The 16249-nt window shown below is 35.7% G+C and overlaps 2 protein-coding genes across 2 annotated transcripts; both read left to right on the forward strand.

Moving 5' to 3' along the window:
- Positions 1 to 1758: 1758 nt before the first annotated feature.
- LOC110417502 (acid beta-fructofuranosidase 1, vacuolar-like) lies at positions 1759 to 6597 on the forward strand. The gene is made up of 7 exons (XM_021429863.2): positions 1759 to 2517; positions 2764 to 2772; positions 3902 to 4761; positions 5367 to 5528; positions 5642 to 5862; positions 5953 to 6040; positions 6153 to 6597. Exons 1-7 carry the CDS (start codon positions 2121 to 2123, stop codon positions 6351 to 6353), a joined length of 1938 nt encoding a protein of 645 aa, XP_021285538.1. The 5' UTR covers positions 1759 to 2120; the 3' UTR covers positions 6354 to 6597.
- Positions 6598 to 11619: 5022 nt separating this feature from the next.
- SKS2 (SKU5 similar 2) lies at positions 11620 to 15732 on the forward strand. Its single transcript, XM_021429864.2, has 9 exons — positions 11620 to 11942; positions 12794 to 12903; positions 12992 to 13262; positions 13340 to 13478; positions 13831 to 14197; positions 14372 to 14737; positions 14834 to 14912; positions 15064 to 15263; positions 15341 to 15732. Exons 1-9 carry the CDS (start codon positions 11802 to 11804, stop codon positions 15441 to 15443), a joined length of 1776 nt encoding a protein of 591 aa, XP_021285539.1. The 5' UTR covers positions 11620 to 11801; the 3' UTR covers positions 15444 to 15732.
- Positions 15733 to 16249: the final 517 nt, after the last annotated feature.

Consider the following 16249-nt stretch of genomic DNA (forward strand, 5'->3'; position numbering starts at 1 on the left):
TAAAATTTGAAAATTCTGTTGAAAGTCCTGACACCCTTCTCGAGTCTCCACGTGAAAAAGTGTGGAATGTGACCTCTTTTTATGTATAATATAAATATGTTAAGATCACGAAAAATTATTAATTAATAAAAATAATATTTAATTAATAAATAATAAATTATTAATTTATATATTAATTAATAAAAATTTAATTTATTAACTTATTTTTTATTTTTTAAAATTAATAGATTTAATAGATGCATTGTGTATTATGATTATATAAATATTATTTAATTATCAAATTATAAATTATTATTATTTGTAAGGAGTAAATTATTAAAAATATCATAAAAAATAATAAAAAATAAAATTAAATATAATACTTTTTTGTTGAAATTTTTCTCGTTTAAAGATGTATTCAAAATAATAATTATATTGTATAATTTTTTTTAATATATTAAAAAAATAAAAAATAAAATATAAAGAAGCATAAATTTCATGAAAAAATAAGTAATATTTGAGTCATTTTGTACAAAGCCTTCTAATTAAGTTATTATACAAAGCTTTTTCATTAAGTTATGTATATATATAATTTAAGTGTATAAAAAGATTATTAATTTATATATAGAGTTAGACTTACATATATATTTTAAATATATTATTTTATAAATTTAAAAAATTATTAATTTATCGATCTCAAATTGCCATCTATCAAAAATATTATTTTATTAACATTATTAATTTATTAAATATATTTATAAAAAATTTATTGTATATAGACTTTGAGATATTTGCGTTGTGTTTGCAAAATTGAACCGACCTTGTTATTCGCTCATATTCCTAAAATACCCCTCATTTCTTTTTGGGCCTTTACCTTGCTTTTTTATTTTTACTGTTATCGAAACAATTGTGAAAATTATTACCGTTTATAAGCGTAAGAAAGTAGGTAAGCCAACCATTTTTAATATAGTAATGATATAAAATATGTTCACATTAATGAACAAGTGGACAACGAAATTAACTACCATTTTCTCGTCTTTTTTTTTTGGGGAGTAGTTTATCGTGCCTTAAATGAAAAGATTAGTGATGAATGTTGAAGCACGTCTCTGTATGAAACTACGACTAATTCATGACGTACTTGTCAAACGCAAGAAAGCAAATTTGGTATAACTAAGTTGTTTACTAGTAAATATTTTCAGCTTATCTAATTACATTTCTACTAATATATCAAAAGGACTTATATAAACAATATTGAATAATATGTTATTAAAGGCTGTGTCCCGTTGTTTTATTATTATTTTTTAATTCATTGGCTCAAATACTGTGCAATAAGAGGTACATTATTTCTACTAAAAAAATTAGTCGACTAGAAGTAATAAAGAGAAATACCCTTTCTCTTTTTTTTTCCCTAAATATTACTTTTACATAACCAATTCCTTTATTCAAAAAAAAAAAAAGGAAAGAAAGAGGGAAAGATTTCCACCGTTGAATAGGGTTGGTGTTCCATGTTACTATTGTATAGTTTGACCAGAAGGTAGGAAAGAGAGGTGCTAGCAGATAGGATCTAACTTTATAAGAACCTTCCTAACAAAAAATTGGGACTAGGAGTTAGTAACGAATTAATTATGTTTCCTCCTAAGAGCTTCCCCGTAAAAGCTGTGTGCCATAACCTATTAACTGGTTCAGGGTCAAGATTAAGAAAATTAACTCTCCAATATATATATATATATATATATATATGCGTATATATATGCAATAGACCTAGCCCCATAGGCCAAAAGCTTGATCTGGGTTTGCCAACCGGACCTGACCTTTTCACCTGTCCCTCTTGTTTCACTGCAGAAAACACTAGATCGATCCACCTCTCTCTCTCTCTCTCTCTCTCCATTTTCTGTCACTTCTTTTTTCACTTGTTCTCCCCATTAAATTGGACAACCACCAATCCAACAATCCATTGCCCACATTACTTAGCTATATTTCCCCAATACTCAAACGGGGTTACTGGCACATTTCAACCTTCCCCGTTCCCCCTCTCTCTCTCTCTCAGATTTCTCTCTTTCTCGGTTGCTCTATTTAAACCATAGTATCCTTTTCCACTTTCTCATTGCCTATAGTAAAACAACTCTACAAGCTCTCTTAACATGGAGCCGAGCACCTCCCATGACCCTGAACGAAACTCCGCGTTCTACGCTCCCTTGCCAGACCACCCCTCCTCCGGCCGAGCACCGGCCACTCGGAGTAGACCCTTGAAGGGTTTTGTAGTGATACTTGCCTCTGTCGTTTTCCTACTCTCATTGGTCGCATTAATTATTAACCAACGCCAAGAACCATTACCAACGCCCAACAGGGCCCCGTCAGCGTCTCCCACGTCAAAACCTGCGTCGTTTTCAGAGGCGGAGCCAAGAGGGGTCGCTGAAGGTGTCTCAGCCAAGTCAAATCCATCTCTTTTGAACGAAGTTTCGTTTAATTGGACAAACGCTATGTTTTCTTGGCAAAGAAGTGCCTACCACTTTCAGCCTCAAAAGAATTGGATGAATGGTAGGTAACCAAGGGCCGTTTTGTTTTGCTTTTGCTAACCAAAGTTCTAAATCACGTTCATTTTAGTTTAATCAGGTTTCTATGTAAGGAAGTTAGGTGTGGATTTGCGCTTTTTGACTTCCTTCCGAATTGCAAATCGTATCTTTAAATTATGTTTTATTTTTTTGTTTGCTTCCTAATGATCGGATTTTGCTGTCTTTTCTTATTACTGCACGTTGGCTGGGGAATCTCGGTGTCCTGCTTCAGATCCTGACGGTCAGTTCTCATAACAACACTGTTGTTACTTCAATTTTTTGCTTCCTCATGACAATTTTATACTCTCTGCCATGTTGTTTAGAGTGCATCCAAACTTGTTTTCATTCGCTAACAATCCTAGAGAGGGGCATTATTGGCTCTTTATGATTACTATTCTTCCTCAAAATTGTTTAATCGAGGAGTCAGCATTATACAAAATGTTCTAATAAGGAAACAGGTTGTGATCTCAAACATTTCTTCTTTTATATTTTCATTTTCGGGTACCTTAACGCCTTTTAGTTAGTCTTAAATTAAAGCATAGGGTTGATCTGTCTGTAAAAGTTATCGTCCACCTCCAAGAATTCAGTGATCAAAATCAGATAATTATTAGTTTGGACCTAAGAATGGAATTATGGAAATTGTTTTGATGTATTTGGGAGGTACATCAGCGGTAGCAGATGAACTACCAATCAAGGGGCATGGATGCGTGTGGCAATGGAATAGCCTAGCGAGGCTATGTGGCCAATATGTTAGGAAAGAATGATTGGTCCTTTTAGGGGTTGCGGACCAATGAGGACTCCATCAATCCAAGCTGGCTTGATAATGCTTTTCTCTCTCCACACATGGTCCCACGTTCCTAACTTTGTCTGCTTCTCTCGTTGAGTCATCACTGGCAGCTTCCTTATACGCTGCTGCTACTTGTGATTTTGGTTAGAGCCCGAGAGAACACGAGAAGATTTTTAAATACATATCCACGTATAGGACAGGAGCCGTCGACTGATTCATCATCTTGTTAACACCATATACTTTTCCTTATGCTTTACTATTCCAAGTAACTTCACAGCAATTATGGATCCTTTTACCTTTTTTTTTAATTAATGTCAAATTGAATGCTGCTATTCATCAAAAAAATTTTGTTTTTTCTGAAATTGACGAGTTAATGCAATAAGTGCACCATTTTATCCCTCTTACCATCTCTCTAATCCTCCTTGTAGATAAATAATATTGGAAATTTCAGGGAATGCGACCATCTAACAATGCTAAGCTCATAGAAATTGTTCCTTGACCGTTTGGTCAGCAATTTCCCTGACTAACCAAAAAGTTTGTTAGAATGTGATTTTTATGTTCTTTTGGTCAAAACATGTTGCAGGTCCATTGTATCACAAGGGATGGTACCATCTTTTCTATCAGTACAACCCTGACTCAGCCATATGGGGCAACATCACATGGGGCCACGCCGTATCAAGGGACCTCATTCATTGGCTCTATCTCCCACTCGCTATGGTCCCTGATCGCTGGTATGATATCAACGGTGTATGGACGGGGTCTGCCACTCTCCTGCCCGATGGCCAGATCGTAATGCTTTACACCGGCAGCACCAATGAGTCCGTGCAGGTGCAAAACCTTGCATACCCCGCCAACCTGTCCGATCCCCTCCTCCTTGATTGGTTAAAGTACCCGGGTAACCCGGTTATATTTGCCCCAGCAGGGATTGAAACCGATGAGTTCCGGGACCCGACAACAGCATGGCTCGGACCTGACGGTACCTGGCGGATCACAATCGGGTCAAGGTTTAATGATACCATAGGAACCTCCCTTGTGTATCAAACAACAAATTTTACGGATTATGAATTATTGGATGGGGTTTTGCACGCAGTTCCGGGTACGGGTATGTGGGAATGCGTGGATTTTTACCCTGTTGCAATAAACGGGTCAGTCGGGTTGGACACCTCCTCACTGGGGCCCGGAATTAAGCACGTGCTAAAGGCTAGTTTGGATGATACAAAGGTGGACCATTATGCACTCGGGACTTATGACCCGGCAACGGATAAGTGGACACCCGATAACCCGGAAGAGGATGTGGGTATCGGGTTAAAGGTGGATTATGGGCGATACTACGCATCAAAGACATTTTTCGATCAGGTTAAACAAAGGAGGATTCTTTGGGGTTGGATTAATGAAACTGATACCGAAACTGCTGACCTGAAAAAAGGATGGGCTTCCCTTCAGGTACATGCCACTCCATGTTTTAGGATTTATTCTTTAATTTTATATTTACATATTGTTAATGAGTAATGATTAAATAAAAAATGTAGATAGATAGTACTAATTAATTTGAATCAGGTGACATTGACAATGTATTAAATAGTAATATAAACCTTACGCATGATTAATTTTCTAATAGAATGTTGCTAGCTAGAACTTTCAAAAGGCTATTCTAAACTCCAAACTCGTGATTAATCAAATATCAAGTTTGACTTTTGCACCTTTTAAGTGCTGCCAAAGGCAATCTATATTATGATATACTAATCTTAATTTTCAAGTCCATCCTGTTTATAAGGTTCAAGGAAGTCCACTCATTGAAGAGCCGCCTTTTATGAAAACACGTCACGCAAAAAATTTGTGCCCTTATTTTCATAGGATAATATTTCCTTTTTGTAAAAAGCAATTATGGTCTACATTCAAATACCTTTGGAACAATTCATGTTTTGGACTTGTTTGATTATCGAGAAGCAAAAATGATCTAATAATGAATGTACTTCTATTTACTTTTCAAAGCAAAAGCAACTGAAAGCGAAATATTGATTCCCCACATTTGTTTCTGCATTTTACAGACAATTCCCAGGAGTGTTCTGTATGATAACAAGACTGGAACTCATTTACTTCAATGGCCAGTGGAGGAAGTAGAGAGCTTGAGATTGAACAGTACAGTGTTTGAGGAGGTGCTGGTTGAAGCGGGATCAATTGTGCCCCTTGACATCGGCGCTGCCACTCAGGTTTTGTCTAGCAGACTAGCGTTCTATAAAGAAAAGAACTCCTTTAATTAAATCTATACATTTTAGTGTGTAACTCTCAGTCTCAACCGCATTGTTCTTGAAAACTCTGGCAGTTGGATATACTAGCAGTGTTTGAAATAGAGTCATTGGAATCAAATACAACGGATGAAGTCAGCGATTGTGGTGACGGCGCAATTGACAGGAGCACTTTCGGGCCATTTGGAATCCTGGTTATTGCCGATGATTCACTTTCTGAGCTGACTCCTGTATTCTTCCGTCCAGTTAATACATCTGATGGCAGTCTCAAGACTTACTTTTGCGCTGACGAAACAAGGTTTGCTTCCTTATTTGCTTTACTATCATCCTTTTTGCTGTTTTCAGCTAATAATAAAAATGTGAACAACCAATAAATTGTTTTATGCAGGTCTTCCAAAGCTACCGATGTCTTCAAACAAGTGTATGGAGGCAAGGTTCCAGTGCTTGACGATGAAAACTACAATATGAGGGTATTGGTAAGTGAGCAATTATGTTCTGCCAGATTGATACACTTTTTACTCTTGACTAGATTGAAAAATAAAAAAAGTGTTTAAATATCAAATTTTTGCCAAAAAAATGTTGATTCAGGTGGATCATTCAATCGTGGAAAGCTTTGCTCAAGGAGGAAGGACGGTCATCTCATCAAGAATTTATCCAACAGAAGCCATCTATGGAGCAGCGCGGCTATTCTTGTTCAACAATGCAACTGGAGTAAATGTCAAGGCCACACTCAAAATATGGGAAATGAATTCCGCCTTCATTCGTCCTTTCCCTTTTGAGGAAACATAGTAGAATGCTTCCTGCCTGCCAATACCGCATGATTCTACTCTGTTAAAGTCTATGGGAAGGTGGATAGATGTCTTGGTTGCCAACAGTCCCGAAATTTTTTGGCAACCAGTATCACCAGTGTTATGTTGCTTTATTTTTTTGGTGGGGCTGCCATTAAGTTTATTTTGTACTTATAGGCATCCCCTACTTCACGATATCTCTTGGTTTCACCTGGAAAATAAATTCATAAAATTTGAGATTCTTAGTTTTCGTTTTTTTTTACCTCGGGCTATGGCACTCAAACCTGTAAATTGTTGCCTTTATTCTACCTCCTGCAAGATGAAGGCATCCAGAAAAAGCTCTTTCACCACCTGGTCTTTGGTAAGGGAACCAAATGTAATGCAAAAATCTGTCAAAGAACCCCAGATTTACTGTGAAACAATAAAAGAAAAAATTCTCTGTCAAGGAAACTCAATGGCTGTGCTCAACAAGTGCAGTAAGTAAGTTAACAGAAAAGACGAAACTATGAGCGGTTCAAATCATAGATCGGTGTATGCATTAAAAAGAATATCAAAATGTTACATAAGTTAGAGGTTACTAACAAATCAAAGCGAATATCACACATTTTATGGTGGAGCTAAAATTGACATTACCAAGATACTCTTAGGAATAGCATGAAGACTATGTCCACGAGACACTCATCCCAATCATCTTGTCTCCAAATTAGAAACGATGGCCATGTGAATGAATCAAAACTGTTAGAAACTTATCTTTTCGCTCAAAACTAGTTGCAGAAAGAGAACTTGTGGCACTTAATGTAGGATTGTTTTGAACTTGTGGAGTTTAACATCTTTTGTGATATGAGCAACTTCTTCCGTGACCTGAATGGGTTGTCCTTCGCTTAAGCTAAGCCTTTAACCAGCCCAAAAGTTATGGGAGCATCTGTCAGGCCCAAATTAAGACCGTACATTCTAATTCTTTAGCACCGAAAGGATAATGTTAAACAACCTTTGCTACATTCCAATATCTGTTTTTTATTGCCTCACTCCTAGTCATGCATGACCAGGCTACCCTTGAATGTGGCGGTTTAGACCGTTAGCTAATGTGAAGTCTTGTGATTAAACAAATATATTTTAAAACGAAATTTAGCTTTTATATCAAGTGCTTCATTATATAGCAGCTGGATCTGTTTTTTCCCCCCGCATTCCCTCTAGTTGTAGGTTCAATGCGGCCAATTGCTGCTTTATCTAAAAAGCAAGAAACTCTGATCAGCTCCAACAATATTCTTTATGTTTTTTGGTACTTTTAAGGAAGTTGCTTTTGGATCAATTAGTGTAAACATCTGCCCAACATCACACGCATGGTCTTTTTTCTCAGAGAAACCCCTAGAGGCTATATAGCATTCATCCTTTTCTCTTCTCTTTTCCGGGAATTTCTAGAGAGGACTTTGGATTTTATAATAAATCCCTCCTACAACTAGGATTTCCATTTTGCGGGATCCCAGAGGTTGCACTTGTCTTTGTGTGCCATGAAATAAGTGATCATTAATCACAATTAACAGGGGATTTGAGAGCACATCTTTAGCATTATTAAACCAAATACTTAATTCTTTTGTTTCAAGACAAAAAGTGTTGCATAAGGCGCATCTGCTAGTCAGCTGTCGCCTCCATCCAAGATGTCAAAAACCCGCGCAGGACAACATTTTCACTTTTAAATATTACTGGCTACTCTCCCCATCGAATACTTAAAAAGCTGTCGTATCCAGCCCACACCCAATACCGAGGGAAGGGGACGATAGCTCTTTTGTCTTGTTTTTTCAGCCGTTGTGGTTTGATTGGAAGGTTCCCCGTGTCCTCACCCTATTAACTCTTCATGCCCAATTTCAGGCGTTTCTTCTGGAAAAATTAGATATATACTTAAATTGTCTTTTAAGTATATGTTTTTATTTTGTAAAACCAATGTCAACCACATGGCAAATGATTAAATACGATTTTTGGGTTATGATGATAGTTTGAAATATGTTATTGACACAGAATCTTCATTGACTTAAAAAACAAGTAATAATCTGTAATGGTAGTAAATTAATTACTGTGACAACTAATGATCAACATCAAGTTGGGCAATTAGATGCTTCTTTTTATGTTACCTTAAACAAATGATCAAATGTTTCTCCCTTTTTCTTTTTCCTGTTTTTAAAGAGAGGCTACGCAATCCAAGTTGCAATCAAAGAAAGGACAAGCATTGGGCTTTAAACCAAGTAAGATATCCAATTTTCAAATAAAAAAATTTCTGCCCTACTTCGATGGCAATGCCAGTCAAATGATGGTTAAGTCCTTCAATCGAGATGGAAAATTCAAGAAATGAGAATTTAAATAATTAATTAAATAAAGATCTTTGGAGTGAACAGTCTGTCTATTCTTTGCATAAAATCTGCAATGGTGCTTGGGAGGAAGTAAAATCTCTAAAAAGGTCATTATGTGGAAAGAAATTTTGTGATATGGAAAGGTCAATTATTCAAAGCAAGTGAATCCTCATCGTATCAATACCTACAAGGAAGTGAATCTTCACTAAAGTTGCCTTAAGATCTGAGCTTTGATTTGGTCCATTTTTTACTATTTCTTTGACTGTCATTTGACTAATCAACTTACCATATCAAACCGAATATGGTTCAGAACCATTTAAATTTCTCCCTACCAAGAAAATAAAATGAAGAAAAAAAAAGAAACTGTAAAAACTAATTAAGGAGTTACCATTATTATAATAAATTTGGGATGACCGGATGGGGGGTTAACAAAATAATGAAACTGTAACAAACAAAAAGAAAGGAATTTTAGAAATGAAAAGCTAGCATAATTGCCATCCTATTATTACAACCAAATATTAATTGTTTGTCCAAAGAAAAAGAAAACTAATATTACCTTTTTATTTTTTCTGATATGAAGAATGGGGATTTGGAATGGAACTGCTTGAAATGCTTGGGTGCTGTTTAATATAATTACATAATGTTCAAGGTTAACTTATCCTAACAAATCCCAATTAGCAAAAAATTGGGAGTTAAAATGTGGCTTAATATACATAATAATATAGATTTTGATAGTGGTAGAAGTTGGAGTATTCAATGACCTTTGAAAGAGAAAGCGATCTTGGAAGTATTATCCAAATGAAATAATGGGTAATGCTGTGTTCATACAAATCTCTGTGAGAAATCAACTCTGAACTGATGTATAATTAAAAAAGAAAAGTTCATTTCACGAACAAATATTATACTTGTAGCATTATTATTCATTGGATAAACAAAGGGCAATCACCAACAAAGTGGTTCTGTAGATGTATCAGTCTTTTCTGTTAGGAAAATGACCTCCATGAGTGCAATGAAAGTTGTGCAAGCAAACATGTGTGTTGATCTCCATGCTTTTTATTGCTAATGCACGTTCGTTTGATTTGTAAGAAATTTCATATGTTAACTGCACAGGCTTCTTCTTTAAGCTAGATAAATAAACTTCTAATTGTAACTAAACTTGATAATTTTACTTTAAAAGATTCTTTTGGAGCTAAATTTCAAATATGCCGGCACAAATAAAGAAGTTAGGATCGATGTTATTGTACTAAAGTTCTTATGTTCCGATTACCAATGTTGAGCACGGGTGGTATCTTGTAATTAAATTACATACTGTCACATTTCACATAAGTTTCAGTCATCACTAACTGATTCTAATTCGGATTCATCTCCTCTTTATTTTTACCATACCATTGGCTATGGAAAGGGGAAAAAAGGATGAAAAATTTGACAGTGGATAGGATCCAAAGCCACGTTTTCCACCCCATGATATAAGGTGGGAGTAGTGTTAAGTGGGCTAACTTTCTGCTCTGATTTTCCATCCATTAAAATGAATTTTCTGATCAGCAAGACTTAACCGCAATCCCTAAACCCCAAATATCAATTAATTCTGGATGCAGTGAATTGATTCGTCAATTGATCATTATGATCCAAGTTTCCATTATTGTTTAGAGCATTAAAACTTGACAAAAGAAGAGGAATACGAAGCATCCATATCTAGAAACAAATGGAAAAATGATGATTCAATGGGGCCATTGCTTTTGCTTGCCTGAAACAAAATTCGGCCAACTCAGCAGAAAAAAGTTATGACTGTTTCCAGAATGGCAAAAGTGAATGGGAACAAAGAATTCCAGGAGCGAGGTGGTGGCCTGGTGGGAGTGGTGCGGGAGATCACCAAAGGGAGTGGATTAAGGAAGGGGAAAGGGAGAAAAAGGGACCTTTGAGTAATCAGAAAAACGGCCTGGGGCCCATTGTGGAGTTAGGTGGGGCCTCGGGCCTTGCATGTGAGGCTGACGCTTTCTCAGGAAAATCTGAACGTTATAGTTGAGGAAAGGGAAACAAAATCCTCATTTAATAATGGTGAAAATGAAGCGCGAGACGCCCGAAACTTATGCCCTTGTTTGTTGCCTTGACTAGCGACTACGGCCTGTGTCGCTCTCACATTTCCTCATGCCACCGGCTGCTGCCGGTCAAAGATTAGAGGGTATAGCTAAATGTTTTCCTTCTCCACTTCAAATTATATGTTAGTAATTACTTCATAAAATTGTTTTTCCTTCGCTGGGGCCAAAAAAATTTCTAGCAGTATTTAGGTAATTTATTTACATTTTTTTAGGTGTTTATGTTTTTTAATTTAATAAAAATTTATAAATTTTTTAAAATTCACATTATTATAAAAAAAATTCATATCAATACCATATCAATATAAATAAATCATGTCAATATAAATAAAAAAAATTTAATAACCATAATTATTTGATTGATATTATCAATTTTAATAAATATAAAAATTTAATTTTCATAAATTATTATATAAAAATCAAATTAATATTTTAACAAAATATATGAATTAATTATATAATTTAACTTAAATTTTTCATAGAAAACTTAAATGTTAGATTAAAATAGTTAAGACCGTCAATCAGTTATGGGGTTTGATCATTACATTCACGTGTCATGTGTGATGTATCTAATTCTGATAAAAACGGTTTAAAAATTATTATACAACTTAACAGGTAAAATAATTCTCCCCACTCCCGAATCCTAAATACATTGCTCAATAAAAAGAGAGAGAGAGAAAAAAAACCCTGACAATGAAATTGCCAGACACGTCAATAATGTTTGACAAACCGGTTAAGGGTGTAACCGGTGGTAAGGGACTGACAAAATTTTTCTATGATAGGAGAGGGTGCTATAGGGCAACCCTGTATGCTTGCTGTTTTCCCACTACATTCATTTTTCCATACATAAATATGTAAAGAGCCGCTCTTTCTCTTTCTCTACCTTGTCTTCTTTCGTTTTCTCTCTTAATTCTAGTATGTAAATCACATAAATATTCCTTCTTGATTTGCTTCCTTCTTTCATTTCTCTCAAATCCAATTCCTTTGCAACAAAGAAAAGAAATTTTATGTGACATGGCTCTGCTTCGGGTGTCTCTGTTTCTTTTGATTCTCATTGCTCTGCTTTCAAGTCTCTGTTTTGCTGAAGACCCTTATGTCGTCTATGATTTCAAACTCTCTTACATCACCGTCTCCCCTCTTGGTGTTCCTCAACAGGTTAGTTTTCTCAAAACTCCCTGTCTCTCTCTTTACTCTGTTTCTTTAGTATAGACCTTTTTTTTTTTTGGGTTCTGTTTGTGGCCCTCTTAGTTTTCATTTTATTTCTTTGGATCCAAAAGGCATGTTGTTTTTCAAGGCTAATATTCTCAACATATAATGGAATTTGGAATTCATTTTTGTACAGTTAAGGGGTGGTAAATACTGGGGTTCAAATTTTTTTGGAAGTACATCAGAGGGTCTATGATCGTTACTTTATAGGTCATTTAATTTTTTGTGAATCTGCAAGTGCTATTAGTGTTAATCAACTGTTGATGATTTTCAAGTATTATCATTTTTGTGTTCTTTTACCTCTTTATCATGTATGTTTTTGTAGGGTATTCTCGTTCTGTATTAGCTTTTTGAACGTAAGTTTAATCCTTGGTGATGGTTCAACTGTTATAGTATATGGCTTTGGACCAGAGGCCTTGTCTATGTGTTTAGAACTAATATTTTCTGGGCATTTGTATTAAATGTTCTTAGGGGCCATTTTAGTTTTGGTTGAATCAAAAGTTTAGCTTTGTGCGATAAATTTCTTCGTTTTCTTCTATAAACTTCATTCTTTCAGTCCTCATATGATGTTTGAAATATTGGTGAACTCATTCGAGTGGTATGGCAAAGAGGGTGGTAATTTGAGTTTGGTGTAGCGTCATAAATAATTTTCGGAATTTTTTCTATTGTCTTTTGGAATTTGTACTATCAATAAGGGACTTATGTTCCAAAATTTTTTCAAATCAGAAACTGGGATATGGAAATGCCGAGTGGGTAAAAGTTCAATTCACTTTACTTATTTGTAGTTCTTTGGTTTGCAGGTTATAGCAGTCAATGGGGCATTTCCTGGTCCTGTTGTGAATGCCACAACCAATTATAATGTGGCCATAAATGTTCACAATCAATTGGATGAAAATCTTTTGATGACTTGGTCGGTTTGTATATAAAATTTTTGTTCTTCTTCCTTTTCAATATTATTTGTTGAAAGCGATTTTGTGAAATTTTTATGGTTTTTACAGGTCAGGAATTCAAATGCGGCGAAATTCATGGCAGGATGGTGTTCTTGGTACAAATTGTCCAATTCATCCCAAAAGGAATTTTACTTACCAATTTCAAGTTAAGGATCAGATTGGGAGCTTTTTCTACTTCCCCTCACTAAATTTTCAGAGAGCATCTGGTGGCTTTGGTCCTATTATTATTAATAACAGGAACATTATTGCAATTCCTTTCGGCCAACCGGATGGTGATGCTGTCGTCATGATTGGTGACTGGTATACCCGAAACCACACGGTTAGTATCTGATGAACATGGGCAGTGAAGTTCTTTTTTGCAGTTGGAATTTAATAATTGATACATTCTTCTCTTAGGCACTGAGAACAACTCTTGACTCTGGTGAAGATCTTGGGATGCCAGATGGAGTACTCATTAATGGGAGGGGACCTTACAGATATAACACTACTCTTGTAGCTGACGGTATTGAATATGAAACGATTAATGTTGATCCAGGTATAATTTTCTTTGGCATTGATGTTAAAATATTTCATGATATGTGATCTTTTGCACTGTTCAAACAAGTTTGCTTTGTTTTTCTTATCATTTGGATAAATCGTACCATACATTAGAGTCTAATTTTCAAACTTCTATTCTAACCTTCAGGCTTATTAAAATTGAATGATCTTGCCATTTTGCTTTGGCATTTCTTGAGCTCCATAAACTTTTTTCATAAATTACACACCCTTAAGCTACAAATTTCACGTCTACATTTAGTTGTTGATAATGTTTAATGCAACATCAGTAGTCATAGATACAGGTTTTTGCTGTATGAAGTCTTAATCTGCAATGTAATTATGTTTTGCAGGCAAAACTTATCGCTTTCGTGTACATAATGTTGGGATATCTACTAGTTTGAACTTTAGAATTCAGGGCCATAATCTGCTCTTAGTGGAAACTGAGGGATATTATACAACACAACAGAATTTCTCTAGCTTTGATATCCATGTGGGACAGTCATATTCCTTTTTAGTCACCATGGATCAGAATGCAACTACTGATTACTACATTGTGGCAAGTGCTAGGTTTGTGAATGAATCAGTTTGGGAAAGAGTTACAGGTGTGGCCATCTTGCATTATTCCAACTCAAAAGGACCTGCAACCGGTCCTCTGCCTGTTCCACCAAGTGATATTTACAACCAATGGTCAGCAATGAACCAGCCAAGGGCCATCAGGTTTATGCTCAAATATTGAAAGCTTAAGTATATTATAGCTATTCGTTCTTTCTTTTTCTTAAGAAACTTGCAACCGGCTCTTTTTCCCTTTAGTATGGCTGTGTAAAATATTTCTTTAGTTTGGCAGAAAACTTCCCTGAATCGATGCATTTTAAACTGTCTTCTGATGATTAGGCAAAATACAACTGCAAGTGGAGCTCGCCCAAATCCACAAGGCTCTTTTCACTATGGTTCAATCAATGTGACTGACACATATGTATTACAGAGCTTCCCTCCAGTTACCATTGACGGCAAGCTTCGTGCTACACTAAATGGTATATCTTTTGTCAACCCTGATACACCAATCAGGCTGGCTGACCTGCACAATGTAAAGGGAGCTTATAAGCTGGATTTCCCCAATAAGCCGCTTAATAGGACTCCCCGGGTGGACAGATCTGTAATTAATGCTACATACAAAGGGTTTGTAGAGGTTATTTTGCAGAATAATGACACCAGAATGCAGAGCTTTCACATGGATGGCTATGCATTTTTTGTGGTTGGGTAAGAATCTTATACATATGTGTCAAATTCTGAACAAATTCTTGACTGCTGTTGATTTGTGGTGTTTTAAACAATTTTATGGGTGTTTTGATGCAGAATGGATTTTGGAATGTGGACTGAAAACAGCAGAAACAATTATAATAAATGGGATGCTATTTCTCGCTGCACAACAGAGGTATGTTTTTCTAACAAAAACACTTCAACCTTGTATGCTACAATGGCAAGTGCCTTATTTGTCTTTTTAGCCTTTGGAGATTTGATTTTGTAGCATTAAAAAAAGCACAGCTTGCTGTTCACTGTTTCCCTCTAATTATCATTTTGTGCAGGTTTACCCTGGTGGATGGACAGCAATCCTTATCTCACTTGATAACGTTGGAGTATGGAACCTTAGGGTGGAGAACCTGGATAGATGGTATCTAGGCCAAGAGACTTACATGAGAATCACCAATCCTGAGGAAAATGGCGACACAGAAATGACTCCACCGGCTAATGTTTTGTATTGTGGTGCCCTTCAGAGCTTGCAAAAGTATATCTGAAACCTTTTCTAAAGGTTCTATTGCTCCTTTCCTGTCTGTCCTAATGGGTGCTTGTTTGTATTTGCAGGGAATCACAAAGCTCTTCTGCAAAGACATTGTGCAGTGGGAACTCCAAGTTGTTTCTCATTTTGGTGGTCACAATTTTGGCTTCAATTTTCACTTTTAGCTGAATGCTTCTGCCGATTGTAGGAAGCTGATAATATAGAGGCATCGTTATTTTTTTTGTTGGAGGGATGTGTGCCTGTAAACAGTTATTTGTATGAGAAAAATTGATACTTAGATTAGGAGTGCAAGTTCCCTCATTACACACTTTTTTGGTGTTAAAAACTTTTTCTTTTCCCTTTGGATATCCGCCCTGTTGTAATTTAGGTCACTGGGAATCCATCATTTCTTATGTACTTCAATTCACATTCTGATGATGCCTAACCCATTTTCAATATCATTGGACGTCATGCTTGAATTTATTGTATCTTTCTTTGTTAAAATTTTTTGCTTTCAATGCATCCTGAATTGATTTATTGATTAGAAGGCCCCTTGATGTTTTATAAACAGTGCTACTATTTGATTTAAAAATGATTAGAACGATGCTATTGAATATTATTCCATGTGATAATATGATTAGGTTTTGGGCAGACATACCCCCCATTCATATTATTTGTCGTTCTGTCTTGATGCTGTAATCAAGCAGGATCCATATAAAGAGGAATTTGTTTTCTTAATAGAAGATTAAGGTACTTATGATGATTGATTTTAACTGTGGTCTATTGAACATGCCTTTAATCGTGGAGTGGTGGCATCATACTCTTCACTTGGGATTTTTACCGAATGGATTAACCAACGACTTTTACTAAAAGTGCCCCACCAAAGTAACTTTTAAATGGATTTTGGGATTATGAGGATTAAGGAGATTCTTCCGACCACTAATTAAGAGCAAAATCTAGTAAATGGGATTCTCTGTTGTGGATAACAGGGTATC

Source organism: Theobroma umbraticum, unplaced genomic scaffold (assembly GCF_002168275.2).
Source record: "Theobroma umbraticum cultivar Fairchild unplaced genomic scaffold, ASM216827v3 scaffold_50.0, whole genome shotgun sequence".
NCBI lineage: Eukaryota > Viridiplantae > Streptophyta > Magnoliopsida > Malvales > Malvaceae > Theobroma > Theobroma umbraticum.